Source organism: Diabrotica virgifera, chromosome 3 (assembly GCF_917563875.1).
Source record: "Diabrotica virgifera virgifera chromosome 3, PGI_DIABVI_V3a".
In the NCBI taxonomy this organism is placed as follows: Eukaryota; Metazoa; Arthropoda; class Insecta; order Coleoptera; family Chrysomelidae; genus Diabrotica; species Diabrotica virgifera.
Window position 1 is genome coordinate 153,203,219 of NC_065445.1, and position 23,422 is coordinate 153,226,640.

A 23,422-nucleotide genomic window follows, 5' to 3' on the forward strand; every position below is an offset into this window, starting at 1 on the left:
GTAAACAATGGTAAATCAAAATAACAATTTACTGTTTTTTACCATTCTGCAAAATACAGGGTGTTTTATAAATAAACGTTAAAATGTATAGATACTTACGTAATAGAAAATAGATATTGTACAGGGCGTCAATAAGTTATATTTCATGAATGAAATACCATGCCGTCACTTTTACTTTTCCTCTCTAGGGAGGAAAAGTACAACTTTGCTCCCTACAATCAGGTCCGGAAAAGTATACTTTTGGTAGAGGTAGGTGGAAAAAAATTTTCATACCAAGTTCTTGGGAATTAAATAACCTACAATTTAGTATTGAAACATTTTTTCGTATATCTGATGCTAATCTTTCTATTCTGAAGAAAATGGCATTTTTTACCAAACTACAAAAATTCCTTATTCGCTTTTAACTCCAGTTTTTTAAAAACTAATCATTCTAAGCCAGTCAAACTTCTAGAATAATAAATAGGAATGAATAAGGCCAATGACTAACAACGCCGCTAACTTACATTATTATGCTCCCAATTTGATTTCTCCTATTTTTTTAATATATTGATTTTTTAACCCTAACTTTTTTATTTTTTATCTTAAAAAGTTTGGTAAAAAATGATTTTGTAGGTTTTTACAAGGTCTATAAACCTATTAATATTAAATCTTTTTAAAATCCTCAGTCGCAAAAAGAGGTGACTTTGGAAGGGTTGGTAAAGGTGGTTTTTGAATGGTATTACAAGTTTTAATTGTCAATAGCTCGCTCAATTTTTGAACATGGCAATGGATAAGGATACAAGTACAATAAATCATAAACAACAGGAAAGAGAAGGACAAAAAAGAATAGAGGAAGAAAGAAACAAGGAGAACAGAAAAGAAATGTGGAAGCTGGGAACCTGGAATATTAGAAGTATACAAGGCAAAGAAAAAGAACTGGAGATGGAGTTTGAAGAAACAGGACTAGATATACTAACAATAACTGAAACTAAGAAAAAAGGACAAGGAATGGTAAAAAGAGAAAATGATCATGTCTTAATATATAGTGGAATAAAAGAAAACAAAAGAGCAGCGGCAGGGGTGGGATGCATAATGCACACCAGATTAACAGACCAAATAAGTAATTGGAAAGCCTGGTCAGAGAGAATACTATCGGTTGAAATGAAAGATAAAGGCAAGAATCTAAAAACAATAATAATTGTATATTGTCACGGAACAAGCAAAAGGAGATATATATTTAGAGCACGAGACTTTAATAGCAGAGTAGGAGCAAATAACCAGGAATATAAAGATGTATTACGAAAATATGGAGAAACAGCACGAAACAACAATGGTATAAGAATGCTAGATTTCTGTATGATGCACAATTTAGTAATAACTAATACATTTTTTGAACACAAAAACCTACACAAGTACACAAGAGAAGTTAAAAGTAGAGAAGAAAAATCGATAATTGATTACATGTTAGTGGAAAAAATAACAAGAAAAACGTAATGGACACAAAAGTTAGAAGGGGTCCAGAAATAGGAAGTGTCACTATTTAGTAATACTGAGAATAAAACAAAATATGTCAGATAATAATAACAGTCACAAAATGCAAGAAAAGAAGCAAGAATATGAAACTATTAGGTCATATAAGTTGAGAAATACAGAGAATACTGAGAAGTACCAGATGATCATAAATCAAAAACTAGAAAATAATAAAGAAAATAGAGAGGGTCAAAACGTTGAACAATTATGGAACTACTTCAAATAGGTAATACTATATACAGCGACAGAAGTATGTGGAACAAGTAAAAAGAGCAATAAAAGAAAGCAAACTGCATGGTGGAATGAAGAAATAAAACAACAAGTTAAAAGAAAGAAACATGCTTTTAAAATATACTTACAAAACAAAACACCAGAAAACTATGAAGAATATAAAAAACACAGGAGACTAGTAAAAGAACTGGTTACAAAGGCAAAGAAGGACAAATGGACAGAATTTGGAGAAAATATGGAAACAAACAGTAAAGAGAATCAAAAACTGTTCTAAGGAGTATTAAAATCAATGAGAAAAGAAAGAATTCAAGAAATAGAAAACTAAAGAATAAAACTGGCGAAATTCTTACAGAAGAAAATGAAATAATGAACATATGGAGAGAATATTTCCAAGAGATGCTACAAACTCACTGCTATCATGAAGAAAACAATGTAGCGAACCAAAGAACCATAAATGAACTTCAAGAAGCTATTGCAGAAATGAAAAACGGAAAATCACCAGGCTATGACATAATAACTAGTGAAATGATAAAAAAAATGGGACAAAATGCAACAGAGCTATTATTAAAAATATTTAATGCAGTTTGGAAAGAAGAACAGATACCGATGGACTGGCAGAAGGCACAGATAGTGCCGATTTATAAAAAGGGCTATAGATCAGATTGCAACAATTACAGAGAAATAACACTGTTAATCACTGCCATGAAAATATACGAAAAAATACTGAACAAAAGAATAATCGGAAAAATTGACCGCACACTCGAGGAATCACAAAGCGGCTTCAGAAAAGGCAGAAGCACCCAGGATCATATATTTACAATCAAGCAAATAATAGAAAAATATCAGCAACAGGAGAAAAAAATGTATATGGCTTACATAGATCTTGAAAAGGCTTTTGACACAGTCTCACGGCAAAAATAGAAAGGAAATGTTAGAGAAGAGGGTATAAGTAACAAAATGATAAGGGTAATTAAGAACATTTACAACAACAATGTGAATTATATCAGCCAAAACAGAACATCAAAACCATTTACTACGAACGAGGGACTGAGACAAGGAGGAGGATTAAGTCCAACACTGTTTATAATTTACATGGATGAGATAATTAAAGAATGTAAAGTAAAAGTGAAAAAATGCATGTGGGTTATAGAAATTTAAGAGTAGACATTTCAGAAGGAGCATTCGCCGATGACATCGTCATATTGGCCGAAAATGAGAAACAACTACAAAGAAATATAGAAATATGGAATGAAACACTAAAAAAATATGGAATGACAACATTCCAATACTTAGGAGTAGAATTAGAAGACAACGGAAGACAGGAAACAGAAATTAATAATAGAAGTCAAAAAACAATGAACTTATACCATGCAATGAGCAATAAATTCTTAAATAAAAAAGAAAAAACACGAAAAACAAAAATTAATGTGTTCAAGTCAATATATAGACCTGTATTAACCTTTGGTTGCGAGTCATGGGTACTAACAGAACGACAAAAGAGTAAAATACAGGCAGTAGAACTGAAATACCTTAGACGAGTTCGAGGAGTTACCAAAAGAGATAGACTACAGAACACTAAAATAAGAGAAGATTTGGAAATCGAGTCATCGTTAGAATTTATAGAGAGAAGGCAACTCAGTTGGTGGGGTCATCTTCAGAGAATGGATCAGACAAAACCGGTGAAAGAAATTTGGCAGGCAAAAACACAAAGAAGAAAGAAGAAAAGTAGACCACGACAAACCTGGGATAGAACACTAGGCAACATAATCGAGAAAAGGGGAACAACGTGGATAGAAGCAAGGACGCTGGCTAGAAATAAGAAGGAATGGGTCAAATTTGTACATAATATAAATGTATAGGAGTAGTTATTAGTTAAATTTAAGATTAAGTTTTTTTGTATTGTATTATAATGTAACATAATGTAATGTATTGTCGCCTTACACCACTATGTGGTAAAAAGGTTTTTTTGAAAAAAAAACTTTTTTATTTTTTATCTTAGAAAGTTTGGTAAAAAATAATTTTGTAGGTTTTTACAAGGTCTATAAGCCTATTAATATTAAATCTTTTTAAAATCCTCAGTCGCAAAAAGAGGTGACTTTGAAAGGGTTGGTAAAGGTGGTTTTTGCATGTTATTACAAGTTTTCAAGTTTTAATTATCAATAGCTCACTAAATTTTTGCCGTAGAAAAAATTTTTGCAAACCAGGTTCTTGGGAATTAAATAAGCTACAATTTCATTTTAAACATTTTTTCGTATCTCTGAAGCTAATCTTGATATTCTGCAGAAAAGGCCATTTTTTTCCAAACTACAAAACCTATTAATAATACATAAGTAAAAAAGTTCAAATAAGGTTAATGACTAATTATAATTAGGGTGGTGATTAGGGGGTTGCTTGCGATCACATTTCGCTGAAAAAAATAGGGACTGACATTCATTTCATTATAAGTCAATTAATTTTTGAGCTAGAGACTTTTTTTATTTATGGAGACAAATATTTTTAAGTACTTTAAATTAGTTTGAACAAGTTGTCCTCAAAAAATGGGTAGTTTTCCCGTCTTTTGACTTTAAAACTACAATATTTAGCATTTGACGAAGAATAGCCAACATATAATAAAGTGTAGCTCGATTACTATTGGTCTTAAAGAAAATTTTAAAAAACGGTTTTGTTTATTTTTTTAATAGGTAGATACATTTTTGTTAAGTAAAGTTGTTTTGATAAAACGAAAACTTTTGGAGTTATTAGCAGAAAACTTATTAAAAACATTGATTTTTTCAATATAAAACTAACACTTTCGATAGCGAATAAATCGAAAACTATCCATTTTATCAAAACAATGTATAAAACATTTTTTGCTTAAAATGAACGTTTTTACTAACTTTTGCGATTAAAATATAATAACAAATTTCCACCCGCAAGATGGGGTGGCAACCACCCCCATGGTAAAAGCGCCTTTCTGCATGATATAGATTTTGAACCTTGGACTATCCTCTACTTATTCTCAAATTCTGTAAAAATTGCGAGGTTTTGTCCCATTTAAGCTTCATTACTTGGACTATAAATAATTAAGATCCCTTTTGCACTGCCTAATTTTCTTGTTTGTTGAAATGTTTTAGATATATCCTTCGTAAGATTATTAAGATCCACCAAGCTCACCATTTTGAATAATTATTATTGTTATGCTGATAAAATGTTTAAATTCTAACGGTTGGTTATTTGCATTGTTTCAGCTACTTTTACTAGTGCCTTCTGTAGTAGTTTTTACACTTTGGCCATATACAGCGCCGTCTTCGGTTTCACTGCCGGCGCCTACGTCGGACTAACATCCGTCATTCTCGTCGACCTTCTGGGCCTGGAAAGCCTCACCAATGCCTTCGGTCTGCTACTGCTCTTCCAAGGGATTGCCTCTTTGATAGGACCACCCATAGCCGGTAAGTAAAAATAATATATTTTTAACAAATAAGTAAAATAGCATATTTATGAAACCAGAAAATGAATCACTCAAATCTATATAGTTCGTTTCCTTCGTATTGGTATTGATTAATTTATTTACAATTATTATTAATGCGGGACTATCTGATCATGAAGCAGTTTATTAGTTCAGAGAAATAAGGAAAAAAAATATCCTGTTGGTGACACAACCCCCTCCAGGCCGAAACCAAATTTGTTGAGTAGTATGGAAATTTATAATAATAACCTACATGTTTCCTGCAGCCGATTTTGATGATATAGGTACATAGTTATAAACAAATGAAGATCACAAAACGGTAAATTTTCGCTTTTTTCGTCTATTATAAAAAAGTTAAGCATTTTAAACAAATTTGAGAGTAAGAAACTCATAAATCGTATAAAAAACTTCAATATGGCGTTCGCTGAATATGTGTATCCTTATTGGTTGCTTAAAAAATTGCAAAATAAATAGTAAAATTTGAATTTTTATAAATATTCATAACTTATGTAAAAAATGAACTTAGAACCTTCTTATTACACGGAATGCTGAGACTTCTGATGCTTAAATCATACCCTAAATTTCAAAGCAATCGGTCAAATAGTTTAAACTTTAAAAGTTATTTAATTTGTTTATCCCAAATTAATTTTTTGAAGTTATACTTCTTTACCGGCGATAGAGGGTGATTTTTTTATATGTTAAAACCTATCAGCCCGGCGCATGCGCATTATAACTTTGTTCTGATTGGATGTTCAAATGACATGTCAAAAATTATCCGATATGGCAGCTGTGGTTTGGAGGTAAAGGTAAAGGTAAACAAATGTATAATATATTAGTTTTATTGTTGTGAGGACAGAAACAAAAAAGTTTATAATATTGTAGTGACTTTTAAATAGTTTTTAAAAGCAACAGGTACGTAATAATTGTTAATGTATCATGGGAATAAACCTACCTATTTGATCTGCCAAAATACATAGTATGTAATACTTTTATTTCTATAATTTGATTACCATCAAAATTTCTATCAATATTCACCTAATATATTGTTTTTTTACTCTATGTTTTGTTGTATTTTTTCAATTCTAAATCATTTCAATTCAAAATTAAAATAATTTGATCAATTTTCAAAATATCAAAATATCACAAGTTTAATCCGTTTAGTTAGTCGATCTTCGTAAATAATGACACATAGTGTCCGTGGCTAAGCGGAGAAGGCGAATGAATTCCAATACCAACCGCTCTTATCAGCGCTGGTTCGAGTCCCAATAGAAACTTTCTTTTTTGTTTTTTTAATACATTTTATGATTGTAAGTATATTTATTATATAATTGTATTTTCAGAAAATACGTATCTAGTTAAAAAAAATTTCGACAATTAATGTTCAGACATCATTTGTGGCTTGTTTAATGTGTTTGTGTGTGTTTTATTCTTTTATTATTTTAATTTTTGGCACTGTTCTAATAAAAATGTTTGAGAAGTAGTAAGTATAAATTAGTTTAATATTTAAACAAAATATAAATAAAAAGTATATTAATTTCGTTTAAATCATATAATAGAAGTATAACTTCTTACGTGCGTACAAAGTACACACACATTCTTTTTTTTGCAACACTATAAGTCAGAAAATGATGAAGTTACAGTAATACTTTGAATAGTACATGAAAGAAAAAGATTTACACTATTAATTTAAAAAAAAATGACAAAAAATAATTCTAAATATTGCAAAATTATTTTACGAGAACATGTGAATTAAAAAGGGGGGGCTTAATTCGCCCCTAATTGTCCTAGGACAATTGTTTTTCTTTCTAAATGTGTATAAAAATTCAGTCTTTCGAAATATGAAAAAATAATTTGTCTACGGGTAACGGTTAAAAAGTAAGCAAAAAATCGACATGTGTTTGCAAAATAATTTTACACTGTTTAAAATTACTTTTGGTAATTTTTTTAAATTAAGTTAATAGCATAAATGTTCTTCTTTCATAAACTGTCCGAAGTATTACTGTAACCTCATAATTTTCTGACTTATAGTGTTGCAAAAAAAAATAAATTTGGGATAAACAAATTAAATATCTTTCAAACTATTTGACCAATTGCTTTGAAATTTAAGATATAATTTAAGCATAAGAAGTCTCAGCATTCCGTGTAATAAGAAGGTTCTAACTTAATTTTTATATAAGTTATGAAGATTTATAAAATCTCAAAATTTATGACTTATTTTGCAATTTTCTAAGCAACAAATAAGGTTAGACATATTCAGCGTCCGCCATATTGAAGTTTTTTATATGATTTATGAGTTTCTTATTCTCAAATTTGTTTAGAATGCTTCACTTTTTAGTAATAGACGAAAAAAGCGAAAATTTACCGTTTTTTGATGTTCATTTGTTTATAACTATGTATATCATCAAAATCGGCTGCAGGAAACATATAGGTTATTAATATAGATGTCCATACTACTCAAAAAATTTGATTTCGGCCTGGAGGGCGATGTGTCACGAGAAAAATCTTATTTCTCTTGACTATACAGGGTGTCCCAGACTAATTTACCCACTCTATATCTCTTAAACAAAGAGAGATTTTCGAATGGAACAAAAAGTGATCTAGTCTACTTGTAATACACTTTAATATGGCGTACAAAAAAATCATCCCCTAAATATTCATCCCTTAGTTACAACCCCTAACTTTAATTTTTTTAATAGCACCCTGTATATTTTTTTATAGTTTTGGATGTGGTCTTTTATCGTCTATTCAACACATTATTAAAAAAAAATCGGTTCGTAAATAACCAAGAAACTATCAGTTTATTTTTGTTAATTGTGTGTCCCAGACTAATTTATCCAGGCTAGGTATACTTCTTAAACGAATAGAGATTTTCGAATGGGACAAAAACTGATCTATTCCATTTGTAATACACGTTCATATGGAATAGAAAAAATTCATCCCTAACTTACGGGTGCTATTTAAAAAAAGCCAGGGGTTGTAACTAAGGGATGAATATTTAGGGGATAATTTTTTTTCTGCGCCATATTAAAGTGTATTACAAATGTAACAGATCAGTTTTTGTCCCATTCGAAAATCTCTATTCGTTTAAGAAATATAGCCTGTATAAATTAGTCTGGGACACATAATTAACAAAACTAAACTGATATTTTCTTGGTTATTTACAAACCGATTTTATTTTCAAAAAATATGTTGAATAGACGATAGAAGACCACATCCAAAACTATAAAAAAATATATAGGGTGCTATTAAAAAATTAAAGTTAGGGGTTGTAACTAAGGGATGAATATTTAGGGGATGATTTTTTTGTACGCCGTATTAAAGTGTATTACAAGTAGAATAAATCACTTTTTGTCCCATTCGAAAATCTCTCTTTGTTTAAGAGATATAGCGTGGGTAAATTAGTCTGGGACACCCTGTATACGAAGTTTAACGTCTTCAGCAAACCCTCCTCGAAAACCCGACGTTTAGGCAGGATTTTTTCTACTCGGAACTTTCGCAAATTCCAAAATTTATGCTTAACATCTGAGTGGCACTTTCTTTTTATCGACGTATACTATAATTTCGGTGATTTTGTAATAAGCTTGTCTGTGTCTTCAGTAAAGCATTTCCTTTAATTACAATTAAGCCAAAACATCGCAAACCCTATAAACTACCAAAGGTATCCGCATATCAGCCAGGAATATGCATTCACTACTCTACCTCAAGAAATTTACTAACGTCTCAGTCACTGAGCATATCACCAAGTACAGGGCAACCTATCTAAAACTTATCAAATAAGCTAAAAAGGTCTACTATCAAAATCCTCTGGGAAGCTCTAAAAGTGTTGCAAAAGAAACATGGTCCATAATAAACGATCTTCGAAATAAAACTCACACAGCTCAATCTTTTTCCCTTCCTGACCCTGAATATCTAAATGAATACTTAGTTAATGTGAGTAAAAATATAACATCAACTATCCTGCCACAACAAGATCCCATTTCCTGTCTCCCTAATTCAGGAAAGGTGTCGAAAAAGCATTCTTTATAAGACCAGTTAAATCTGGACTGATCCAAACAATCAATAGTATCAAAAGCAAATCTTCCTGTAGTACTGATGGACTATCCATAAAAATCTTCTCAATCTCCCAGAAAATGTGTTACAAAAGTCCTCATCTCACTAATTAATAATTCTTTTGAGAAAGGTAAATTTCCAGTGTGCCTACTAAAGACAACCATCATTATTCCTCTTCATAACAGTGGCGTATCCAAGGAGGGTGTCACGGGAGGTCATGACCCCCACCTCCAAACCAAAAATAAATATAAATTCAATAATCCTAAAAAAGAACGAGAGCCGTCAAAAAATTTAGGCCCATACAAAAAAATAATTGAAAACCCACTTATCCTAGGGTAGTAAGACTAAGTGGCGTTGCATCAGAGAAAAGCAATTAAATGACGCTCAAGATCCATGACTGATGGATCCCCCTCCCCAAAAAAAATTTCTGAATCTGCCACTGCTTCATAAGGGTGGTGAGAAATCTAATGCCTGCAATTATGGACCTATTGCATTACTACCGGTTCTCTCTAAAACTATTGAGAGACTCATAAAAGCCCGACTAATGTCCTTTCTAGTTAAAAACAATATTTTATCACAAAATCAATTCGGCTTTTTAAATAATAAATGTACCACTGATGCCATGTTTTCTGTACTACATGAGGTTTATGAAACACTGAACAATAATCTTCACACTGCCACTGTTTTTGTGACTATGCCAAAGCTTTTGATTATGTAAATCACATTTTGATAAAAAAACTAAATTTCTACGGAATTCGACGTATTTCTTTGATAATAGGAAACAACTGGTTAGAACAAATGATACAGACTCTAGTCTCAAAAACATTTTATATGGGGTACCACAAGGTTCAGTATTGGGTCCTCTACTATCCCTTATCTTTATTAATGACATCACTAGTTTAAAAATCGATGGAAAAATTTTTCTTTTTGCTGATGATACCAGTATTACTTAGAGCAACTCAAATATGTATTGCAACTTTTCATATCTACTATAACGTCTGATATACTCACAATAAAAACCTGGTCCGATACTAATTTACTCTCTTTTAATGTAAATAAAACAGTAGCATTATCCTATGATGCAGCTCTTCAACCCTTACTTCTTAATAACAGCCAGATCAGTACCGTTGATTCTGTAAAATTTCTTGGTATTGTTTAGATAGCAACCTTAAATGTTCCCTTCATATCGATGTGTTAAGTAAGAAACCATCTTCAGCTTGCTTTTGCAATAAGATCTGTTTCGAAGGAACTCAATTTAGCCTCTTCCAAAATAACATATTTTTCTTTGTTCGAGTCGCATCTTCGATATGGTCTTCCTTTTTGGGGTTTTGGTACAGCTGCCCAATCCGATGTTATTTTTAAATTACAAAAATAGTAATAAGATATCTGTTTGGCCTCAGAAGAACAACATATTGCAGAAGCTACTTCAAGGATCACGGGATTTTAACACTTCCTTCTCTATATATTTTAGAAACAGTTTGCTTAATTCGTAAACATCTACTGTTTTCCAGCAAGACCTAATCATGACTAATCCACCAGAAATTCTTCCTTTGAGGTCTATCTACCGATCCCGTTCAAACAGGGCGCTCAAAATTTCAAAGATGGACGATAACTCTAGGAAAACAATTTATTTTGTCCTTTAACCTCACAGTTCTAAAACGTTCAATTAAAATCATTTACACGAGTGTTTTGCCAAAGTAACCACTAGACTGAAACGAAATAGCGCACATGAGAAACGTTGCGGCGCCAGTGAAACAAGATACGCGATGGACTACTAATTGAAATAATATTCGAAAATATTACCTCAATCATCTAAGATAGCCATCGTTACACCCTTAGCTTAGCTCAGTCACTCAGGTGTGTGTTCGTCTTGTCCTAATCTTAGAAATGAACTCTGAAAATTTAGAATGGAAACAAACCAAACAGTATTTTCAACTAATCATGTTTATTGTTCATAAAGGTATAATAGAAATATGACTTAGTAAATTGCATTAACAAATAAATATATTCAAATTCTTGTCAAAAACTAACAATTCTGGATTATACTTATGGCTTTTGGTATTGATGGTAACTTCTTGATGTTGAATGGTACTGCTGTAGACTTCTTGTAGGCCTGGGCGGATGTTCGGCCCTAGGCCCTTGCAGCTGAAGATGTTGGGTGCTGTAGTCTAGACGATTTATCCATGAAGTCCTGCCTTTGTAGTTCCATCGCCGGTGATGAGGATGGCTTGAAGTTCCCGAAGGGAGAGAGGTTGATCTTTATCCCAAAAACTATAAGACAAAAACACACATACCAACAATCAAGAAGTTAATAACCAAATTGTACCTTTGCCAAATAGTATTCAGAAACTAGTAGATGGCAAGGGTAAATTAAATGGAATTTAGATGAGGAGAATAGTTAAAATTTTGATTACTATACATGCATACATGTAAATTAAAAAGATAATATATTTAAAACTAAAATATCAGAAACGATGCTTTTGACATTGGAGGTTAGATATAAAAAATTTAGAAAAAATGTTATAAGAAGCTAGGTATGCATGCAGAAATGTAATTAAAATATGATACGTAATATTCTTACCCCAAGAGAGTTGATTGTTGAAATAAAAATGTTTTAATTTCCAAATTACGTGCCTATTTAATGAATAATTTTTCCCTTCCATTTTGTGTCTTCTGGTAGGGATGAAGTGACACTCATGACAGTGCGACTTTTGAAATGACAACCAAGTACTAGTTCAGTACAGGCATGTTCCATATTGAAAAACAGATACTTACAGAGTAACAATGTACGGGGTATGTTCAGTATGTTGATTTAGATGTTAGATGAAATGAGATATAGTAAATAGAAGATAATAAAAGAAGATAATAAAAGAGGATAATCAAAGAGGGTAATAAAAGAGGGCGCCAACGACTTTTTAACGAAGAAAACTGGTAAAACAAATAGAAGAAAATTATTGTTAATGAAATATTAAAGAAAATAAAGTAAAATATTTATTTAAAAATAAAATATCAAAGATGTGACGTTTGTAACGTTACAAGACATCTTATAGGTTAAAGACGACTCAAAATTATGTTTCATCTGTATGCATTCATTAAAATTTGATGCTAACTACTGATTTGTTTTTACCTTTTTTTTTCATAAAAATTTTTGGCCCCCCGATAATCACACAGCGTTTTAAAAATTATTAATCTATCCTAGAATTTCTAATTTTGTTTTTAATTTAGTTAATAGGTACACTACAATTTATTTTACACCAACAGATAACAATTTTTAATTAAATAAACACTGGAAACTAAGTAGGTGAATTTATTTTATAATAATTGTGTTCTGGAAATTATGAGGTGGTCGGAATATTTTGCATAACAATGTACAGCTGGTTCCAAAAAAAACTGATACGACTCTTAAAGCGTATTTTGTAGAAAATTGAGCAGTGTACTTTCTTCTTCTTCTTCTTCTTTTTGTTTTTGGTCTCGCTGCAAGGCAATTACCAGCACGATTTATAGGCGATCTTGATGTAGTCTGGCTCTAAGCCATATCAAAATCGCTGACTATGTTCTTGTAAAAAGCTTTTGATGAGGTGTGGGTGTGATATAATGAATATGAGTTTAATTATATTTAATTTATTATTATTATTTACATACTGTCACTGTCACTGCCAAGTCTTAAAATTTGTCAGATAACTTCAACCTCCAAAAATTGCTGTTTTTTTGTTTATTTTATTATTTGTCTGTCATAATAAATATAATATAATGTCAGACCAATCATACACTGCTCAAAATGATCAAATCTTACTAAGAGTCGTATCAGTTTTTTAGGAACCAGCTGTACATTCTATGTAAAGAATATATACTACATTTTATTTATTTATTTAATTTTGTAGTTGCTTAAACATTAAAAAATACTACGTTTAATACAAACGTTAAATTAACAAAATGTGTGATTTGGAATTAGTTAGTTTACGTCATTACGTAGATTATAATAGGAATGAATACTGAGGAACACTGCAATCGTTTTTTTAAGTCGAAATCATTGTTAATTACAATATAAACTGACCGCCAATATGTACACAAATTAATGACAAAGTCAATGTTTTCCAAGAGTTGATGCTTTTCAAATTCGCCACCAGGCGTCGCCCACTTTGCGGTTCCTCGACAATATTAGTCTGGGCAGATTATCGGAGAATAAGCCATTTTTGGGAAAAGTTATTTACTAGCAATTTTATTGCTGGAATCGAATCTTATGATTGTATATATTAATAATATAGGTATGCAAAATCCACAGATAGTGTGCTACTTTTTTATAAACAAAATGGCGCCCGAAAATCGTGTTTTTTTTTCAACTTTTGCACTATAACTCCAAAGATTTTAACTTTACACCAAAAACACCCAAATAAAAATTCACCGTAATTAAATTCTGCATAGAGACGTGTTTTTCCCAATTTACTTTGACGAAAATTTTCCGCGGAAAATGCGGGTTTTTCCAACAAAATCTTTATTTTCAACTAAAATTTTAGATAAGTAATTGTTTATCAATAATTAAATAACTTGGTAGTATAAAAGCTCTTTTCGTATAGATTATAATTCCAGAAGCCTATAGAAATTGAATGAACAGTTTAGCAACAATTGACTTGCTAATTAAAAATTTACGGTCGCTATAATAACCACAATAATTATGATACATAAGAATAACTATGATTTTTGTATAAAAAGACACTGTACCTATTAATGTACTTCACAGAATTGAAATTGGACTATTTAGGCGACCTCGGGAATATTTTAAAATTATAAACAATTTTTTGGCTTATAAATAAATAGAATATCTCGGGAATTATTAAATTAAATTAAATCATAATAACGGCATTAAAAAAAGCGGCAGGACGCTTCTTTTAAAAGAAAAAACGTTTAATTGTGATGAGTGGTTCCTGAGATACAACCGGTCAAAGTTGACCGGCATTTACGGCAAAGATATAAACAATAGGATCATAATTGTCGAACCATTACCTTTTTATTTCGTTCCTCTTTCTTAACACCAATTTTCATATCTTTAAAATACTCACAACATATATTATTATAATAAAAACTATCGATATTACGAGTGAAAATTGCCAAAAATAGCAAAATTACAATCAAAAATTAGGTTGTAGAAAATGTAATCTCAAAGTTCAAAATCGGTATACATTAAAAAATGCATTTTCTCGGCTTCCCATGGAGCAATTTTCTTCATTCTTTTTTTGTTCCCAAGTAACACGAGTAGAGCCATCTGACTAACGTATTGTGAAATGTCAAAGTTGCTTTTGTTTTTTTATAATAAATTTATTTATTTATTATAACAAAAATTTTTAATTTGTTTAATTAAAGATTGTTTGAATAATACTAAAAGGTACACTTGTAGTAAGTTTATCTAAAAAGGGTGTACAGTAAGGGAAAAAAACTCCTTACTTTATAATATAATATGTATCAAAAGATGTATATAATTTTAAATAATTTCAGTTGTTAGAAAAGATATTGTTTATAAATATGCAAACAAAATGAAGGCTGATTAAGACAGTTTTGTTTGTGTAATCTCGTAGATGATCACCTATAGTTTTACTTTTCAAAGTTCAAATTATAAGGAGATATAAATAGCCCAAAGAGTGATTGAGATAATATTGTTGTAGTATTGTTATTATTCAGATCGTTACTATGCTAGTAAGCCGTCCTGCGAGAAGGGTGTCCTAAAGGACTACCCCGCGAAACAACATCTTAGTAACCTTATGTTGATTGATGTAAATCGTAAATAAAGTTATAAAGTTAGAGTCAGTGTTTCAACTCGACATTCAACCTCCGCAAGATTATCATGGCAATATAACAACGTAACAATACCAACATAACATGGCGACCCTTAGCCCTTTAAACCTGGATAGCTGAGACGACAGGAAGCTGAGAAGAAGTAGAATATGGGAAATAACCAAAACAAAGAGAAGGAGGAGCAAGTATTTATAAACCAAGAGGGAAACAGCGGAGGCACCACAGCTACCAAAGAAAAGGGATACGATATATCTATTCCAGAAATATTGGGAATAGTAGCATTTGCCCTAGTATTCATATTCGTCGTATGGTTGATGTATAGACAATGGAGAAGGCAGCTGGAACGACAGATCCGACGAGAGGTGACTAGATCAACGGAACTGCTGAGAGTGGATACCCAGTTTCCAGGAACAGCCACGAACCAATGAGAGGGATAAAAGACAAAAGTGAGTACATTGGTTTACCTTTTTTTATATGTGTATATTTAATCATTATACAGCTGGCTATATAGATTTCATTTTTAATTTTATTATTGTTAAAGAACTTTTCGTTTCGTTTCGTTTGTTTAAATACAAATTACAATCTCTAAAAATAAAAGTAGAAACATTATACGATCATGTTTCATTGTTTTTAAATACAAACGCTAAATGCATTAATACAGAAGGCAGGCCATGATTTTTTTTAGTAAGCAAAACGAATATTTATTACTACTTCTTATTGCATAAGTGAACTTGAACTGATTACATGGATCACATTGCATAATTTCTACATTTTCGTTAGGTGCTACATCTATTTATAGAATTGATTTATTTACTTTCATGATATACACGGAAATAGGTATATATATATATATATATATATATAAAAACATGAGATGTAGATCCTTGAAACACAATCAGTGATCAAAAGATCCAAGGTTAATGGTTTGACGACCACTCGTACGAAATCAAACAGATGAAATAGAGAATGTGGAAAAATCCCCTTACGAACAATTCACACATCTTAATTCACACATTTTATATATATATATATATATATATATATATATATATATATATATATATATATATATATATATATATATGAATTATTTGCAAACAATCTACCTACTTGTTTTGGTAATGAAACCTGTATGGCCTTCCACTTTGAAGGCACTAGATGGCGCCCGGTATTTAAAATAAAATACCTAGAACGCCGAAAACAAGAGGCAATAATTGCTGCTTTCTACTTTAACGTTAAAGTAGAAAGCAGCAATTATTGCCTCTTGTTTTCGGCGTTCTAGGTATTTTATTTTAAATACCGGGCGCCATCTAGTGCCTTCAAAGTGGAAGGCCATACAGGTTTCATTACCAAAACAAGTAGGTAGATTGTTTGCAAATAATTCAGATTGCACCAGTCTTTGAATGACTTTTTGGCTGCATCGCGGCCTCAGATATACGAAAGGAATGTTCTTATCTTCGTCTTTCCTATAAAGTCGTACTGATGACGCAATAATGCAGAAACCGGTCTACGAATGGTAGGAGAGACGGAGGTGTGAATATTAATTTCGTATATTATTTACATATATATATATATATATATATATATATATATATATATATATATATATATATATATATATATATATATATATATATATATATATTAGTTGACCGAGTAAAAAGACTATATATCGGGAACCATATTATATTTATGTTCGAAGAAAAATTTCGACAAATTTTGGAGGAACTAAGAATATTGGACAGGAATTTGGGAAAAGACACGATACAACGACAAAATAGCTTGAATATTACCAATAAATGGTTGGACAAATTAATATACTGCACAGACAAATTTAACGCAACGCTTACAATATACAATTTAGAAGAACAAAGCGAAAAACAAGAGATAATCGTCAGGGGGATGATTACAAGGACAAAAGAAAAAATTGAAGCAATAAAAGGCGTATTAGAAAAAAGAAAGGAGAAGCATAAAGGCGATACAATGGCAGAAAAATTTGATCTCAAAACCGCAGGGAACCTGATCCCACATATTGGAAGCACAGAAGAATCGATCAAGGCATTCACGGATGCAATCGAATTATACAACGAATTTTTGGACGAACTAGGGAAGAAGCAATCAGCGAAACTACGACTAAAAGGTCCATATGGCACGATTGGCGAACTAATAGCGGATATTAAGAAAAAGATGACGGTGAAACAATCAGTGCCAGTTTTATCGGCCGAGATAAACTCAGCCAAACAAGCAAATAGATCCATAGAAAAATTCGGAAGGAATTTGGAGGAGCTTATGGCTAAGCTTACAATTGCACAAGCCAATGGCAACAGTGGATCGGAAGAAGTGTTAGCAGGAGTTAATCAAAAAATTGCTATAAGCATATTCAAAAATGGACTCAAGGATGAAAAAATTAAAACAATACTAAAAGCAAAAGAAATCGCAACTTTAGCGGAAGCAATCGCTATTGCTAAGGACGAAGAATCAATGGCACGAATAGAGACTTCAAATGTATATCACATGTGTAAGGCACACAGGGAAGGAAGAAGAAACATAGCGCACGGATATAGAAATAGATTCGACAGAAGGAAGGAAGAAAATAGAGATAACAGAAATAGAGGACCACAGGGACAAATGAGACAACAATACAATAACCAAACCAATTTTCAAAAACGTAGAGGATCTTGGAGATCACCGAGAGGAGAGAACAACAACCAAGGGATGCATCAAAGAGGATATAAAAGAGGTAATGTAGCAGGAACATATTTAGCTACAAGCGGACAAAGGACACATAAAATACCCGAAGTAGAGTTTTTTCGTGACCCCACGAATAGAAGCTAATCAATTCGAAATAAATGGATTGAACTACATAACAGCGCATTTTAAAGGAAAAAATATACGACTGTTAATAGATATAGGCGCATCTGTTAGTGTAATTTTCAACGAAGCATTAGACAATGACGAAGACATAAATAAAAGCAAAAAAATCAAATTAAATGGAGTATCAGGAAGTACGTTTACGATGGGAACACTTTGGTGTAACATAGAATTAGTACAAAAATCAGGAGATATCATCACATTAGGACATGAATTTTCAGTCGTGAAAAGTTTTTCACATAATGTGGACGGAATAATCGGCTCAGATTTTCTGTCAAGATATCAAGCAACAATAAACTACGAAACTTTAGGACTAACACTGGGAATAAAAAAGAAAACATCGGAAGTACCTATGGAAACAATAGAGGAAAATTTTTCGATTCTACTAGCAAGATGCGAATCTATACATTTTTTTATGTAGGAACGGAAACAGGAGAATACGTGGTCATGCCACAAGAAGTTTGCGAAGGAGTACTTACCGCAGTATTGATAGTTAAGCCCATTAACGGTATGCTACCCGTAAGAATGATAATTGTAAATAATACAGATATAAAAATTAGAAATTTTAAACCTACAATACAGAATTTAGACACATTCAATATTTTTTGCATGGGAGAAACAAGGCAAACGGTTGACAGAGTCGAACGACTTTTGAACACCATACAAACGGAGACCATGACATTAGAAGAAAAGAGGTCCATAGAAAGAATTTGTGCGAAATACGCAATGTTTTTTATCTGGAGGACGATCCTTGCACTACAACGAATATATACAAAGCAAGAATTAGATTGCAGAAAAATACGACACCAGTTTACAGAAAACAATATAGATTGCCACACGGACAGAAAACGGAAATCAATTAACAGATAGACAAAATGTTAGAGGAAGGAATCATTGAAAACGCAGTATCGGAATACTCATCACCATTACTTATAGTACCAAAGAAGAGTGATAATCAGGAAATGAAAAAATGGAGAGTAGTAATAGACTACAGAGAACTAAATAATAAAATAGAAAACGACAGATTTCCACTACCATGTATAGAAGAAATTTTAGACGCTTTATCTGGAGCAACATATTTCTCACATTTAGATTTGTATCAGGGATATTACCAAATAGAATTAGACTCAGACTCTCGACCCTACACGGCATTTTCAACAGATAGAGGCCAATACCAGATGACAAGACTTCCTATGGGACTGAAGACAAGCCCGGGATGTTTCTCAATAGCAATGACGGTGGCAATGTCAGGATTAAACTACGAAAGCATGTTCATATATCTGGACGACTTGATAGTATTTGGCAACAACTTACAACAACACAACCAGAACCTAGTAAAAGTACTAGAGATACTTAGGAAAGTTAACTTGAAACTAACCCAAGGAAATGCGAATTTATAAAAAAGGAACTCTTATACTTAGGACACAAGATTTCGGAAAAAGGAATAGCCGCAGACCCAGAGAAATAAGTAGCAATGACACAATATCCTACACCCCAGAACTCGAAGGAAACAAAACGGTTCGTAGCATTTGCAAATTCTTATAGGAAACATATAAACCATTTCGCGGAAATAGCCGCACCACTTAATAGATTATCTAGGAAAAATGTAAAATTCGAATGGACGACAGAATGTCAAGAAGCATTTGACAAACTAAAGACAGCATTAACAAACCCACCCGTAATGGAATTCTCGGATTTATCGGAAGAAAACAAATTTATTTTAAGGACTGATGCTTCAGGAATAGCATTAGGAGCCACACTTTCAAATAGTAATGGCAAACCTGTAGCATATGCTAGTAGGACACTGAACAAGGCGGAACTAAATTACCCTACAATAGAAAAGGAATTACTGGCAATAGTATGGAGTATCTCTAAATGGAGACATTACTTACTACAAAAAGAATTTGTTATCCTAACAGACCACCGTCCGTTAGTATACCTATTTGGAATGACTGACCCGTCTAGCAGATTAACGAAATTTAGACTAAAACTGGAAGAATATAACTTCACAATAAGATACGTGAAAGGAGCAGAGAACGTGACAGCGGATGCCTTATCACGGATTGAAATCACGTCAGAAGAACTGAAACAAATAAACAGAGATACGGGAAAACACATGTTGGTGACAACAAGAGCACAGGCTAAAAGGAAGGATGAAGTACAGAATTCGGAGGACGTAAGGACTGATCAACCGGACGTTGTCGAATTGCTGAAACCACCGAAAAATGGGATAGAAGTAAAACTGATAGACAAGGAGGAATACAAACATATACAATTGAAATCTGCTAATATATATATATATATATATATATATATATATATATATATATATATATATATATATATATATATATATACAGGGTGAGTCACCACTAACGGGACGGAATATTACAGCGAAACGGTAAAAGATTTGAAAAAAATTTTAATTGAATAGTTTGTAAGTTGATAAAAGCTACATTTTAAAATTATTTTGAAATATACAGGGTGTCCCAATAAATGGCGGCGTATCAAAGTTATATTTTTTCTTATGGAACACCCTATATTTTATTGCATTTTTTAATTTTCCGCAAAAAATAAGGTATAGTTTCATAAGGCTTCCCTATACCTATGTACAGAGTGTTCCGAGTTATGTTGACTTTTCTTAAAATGTAAAGTTTTAAAAGAAGGCTTATTCTCAAGTTATTTAAGAAATTATAAAAACATTACTTTTACATCTAAATAGTTGGATATTGGTTGAACGTATTCCATGATGAATTATTACACATTTGTCTACAGGGTGTTCAAAATTTATAGTTTCATTAGTGGGGTATTCATTGTGTCATATTATGCGTATTTTAAATGGAACACCATGTATATTAATAAATAATTATACTTACCAAATTTACCTCTTTCGAATGGTATATGGATGTCCTATACCTAGGTCTCATAGTTTTTGCGTAATTTACAATTATTTAAACTCTTACTCTGTAAATCGATTTTAAAACAAAAGATGAAGTTAATTAATGTCATTGTATGACATTGTCATTTTATGTCAATGCGGTCTGGTAATTATCTTATAATTAATGCATTCCATGATTGATTATTACACATTTATTTACAGGGTGTTCAAAATTTACAGTTTCATGATTAGATTATTCAATGTAGCATAATATGATGGGTATTTTATTAGAACACCATGTATATTAATCAAAGATTGTACTAAACACAGGTTTCTGGGTTAGGAAGTGCAGCATTTACAATATTTTTAATACAACCTTATTTAAAAAAATTCATCTTGGTCAATCCTGGTGACCTAGGTGGCCAAATATATGGACCGAATCAATCTATCCATTTATTTCTAAATTTTATGTTGAGGTTGTTCTTAACATCACGTCAAAAATAAGCAGGAGCTCCGTCCACTTGGAGCCACATGTTTGTTCGCACGCTAAGTGGAAGGTTTTAAGAAGGATTCAAAAAACTTGTTTTAAGTTTAAAAAAGTTGCTCCATTCAGATTTTCGTCAAAAAAATATGGGTCGATAACGTACTGGCTCAGAATACTGTCCCAAACATTAACACTTCATCGGTGTTGGCGATCAACATTAAAATGTTTGTTTACTGTATCATAATAAAATGAAAGCTATGTCTATTAACTAGACGATTATTATTAAAAGTAGGTAAATTTGTCTGTACATAATACATTCTTAAAAAATCAGGATCTTCTCCAAATTCTAAAGTCTATAAACGAAAAGTTAAACGTTCCTGTTCTGTCTAATCCTGGTGTAGCTGAGTTTTATACGGATGATAGTGGTTTTTCTTACGTATTCTACATACACTTGTTAGACTGATCTCCAATTGACTCGACATTTTTCACGTAGGTACTAGTATTTGGGTTTTCCGTAACAGAAAGCAGGACATCAAGTTCGTTGACGTCATCAAATATAAATGGTTTATTTTTATTTAACTTTTCCTACCTATGCAAAATTACCAGCAGCACGGAATCTATCGAGAAATTTCTCAAAAACGTCCTTTTTTGGGTGTCCTCTATCAGGATACTTTTAAGCGTAAACTTTAGAAGCTAAGAGAAAATTTTAAAAATATTCCCCAATGCAAAGTAGCATGTCTACTCTTTCATAGATAGTGTGATTATTCATTTTTAGGAACAATTAAATCTGAATGTAATTGGCTCTTCCAAAGCCATTTTTAAGTAAAAAAAAGTTGAATATCATACACGGATGTTTATAGTTTTGATAATTACCAGACCGTACTGTCATAAACTGACAATGTCATACAATGACATTAATCTTTCGTTTTAAAATCGATTTACAGATTAAGAATTTAAATAATTGTAAATTACGCAAAAACTATGACACCTAGGTATAGGACATTCATATACCATTCGAAAGAGGTAAATTTGGTTAGTATAATTATTTATTAATATACATAGTGTTCTATTTAAAATAAGCATCATATGACACATTGAATACTCCAATAATGAAACTGTAAATTTTGAACACCCTGTAGACAAATGTATAATAATTAATTATGGAATACATTCAACCAATATCCAGCTATTTAGATGTAAAAGTAATGTTTTTATAATTTCTTAAATAACTTAAGAATAAGCCTTCTTTTAAAACTTTACATTTTAGGAAAAGTCAAGATAACTCAGAACACTCTGTACATAGGTATAGGGAAGCCTTATGAAACTATACCTTATTTTTTGCGGACAGTTAAAAAATGCAATAAAATATAGGGTGTTCCATAAGAAAAAATATAACTTTGATACGCCGCAATTTATTGGGACACCCTGTATATTTCAAAATAATTTTAGAATGTAGCTTTTATCAACTTACAAACTATTCAATTTAACAAACTAAGTTATCAATCGAAGCAGCGCAGAAAACGACAATAAATATCGCCTCCGTACCACCAGATTGACAACAGGTGGAATACTTTCTTTGGTTACACCTCCTGAGACTTTTACAATTTATAAGTCATACAGGTGCCGAGAAAATTAAGATGAGAGAATTTTAAATAATTCACAGCTCATCTACTCAGCATGGTAAAGCTCCAACAAGAAAGATTCCTTAATACTCAAAAGAGTAAATAAATTTAAATATTCAATTTAAATTTTTTTCAAATCTTTTACCGTTTAGCTGTAATATTCCGTCCCGTTAGTGGTGGCTCACCCTGTATATATATATATGATATTTCCTACAGATTTATATATATATATATATATATATATATATATATATATATTCTATAACACTATAAAACAGTGTTGAAATTATCGGGAATTGCGGTCTGTGGCTTAGATTGAAACTACATTTAATTCTGTTGAATTCGATGAGTATTTATTAATTTTTCATCTTCATCAGGAACAAACTACAAAATTAACTAACAGTTAGGTACAAACATAATATTACAATGATATAACTTACGAATTGTTGTAGGTATGTTATATAAAGCAATTTAACTTAAAGCTATGCATGTCGTTTCACGAGAACGTCGAGGGCGGCACTGAGTCAGGTATCTTTTCTCACATG

At 31.6% G+C, this 23,422-nt stretch overlaps 1 protein-coding gene across 5 annotated transcripts in view; it reads left to right on the forward strand.

Annotated features, from left to right (window-relative positions):
- Positions 1-23,422, forward strand: part of LOC126882130 (monocarboxylate transporter 5) — a 681,181-nt gene that overhangs the window by 455,214 nt on the left and 202,545 nt on the right. For all 5 annotated transcript variants that reach the window (XM_050646979.1, XM_050646980.1, XM_050646976.1 and 2 more), the window contains exon 8: positions 4,968-5,168. In XM_050646979.1, coding sequence (XP_050502936.1) covers positions 4,968-5,168 — 201 coding nt within the window. The remainder of the gene's footprint in view (positions 1-4,967; positions 5,169-23,422) is intronic.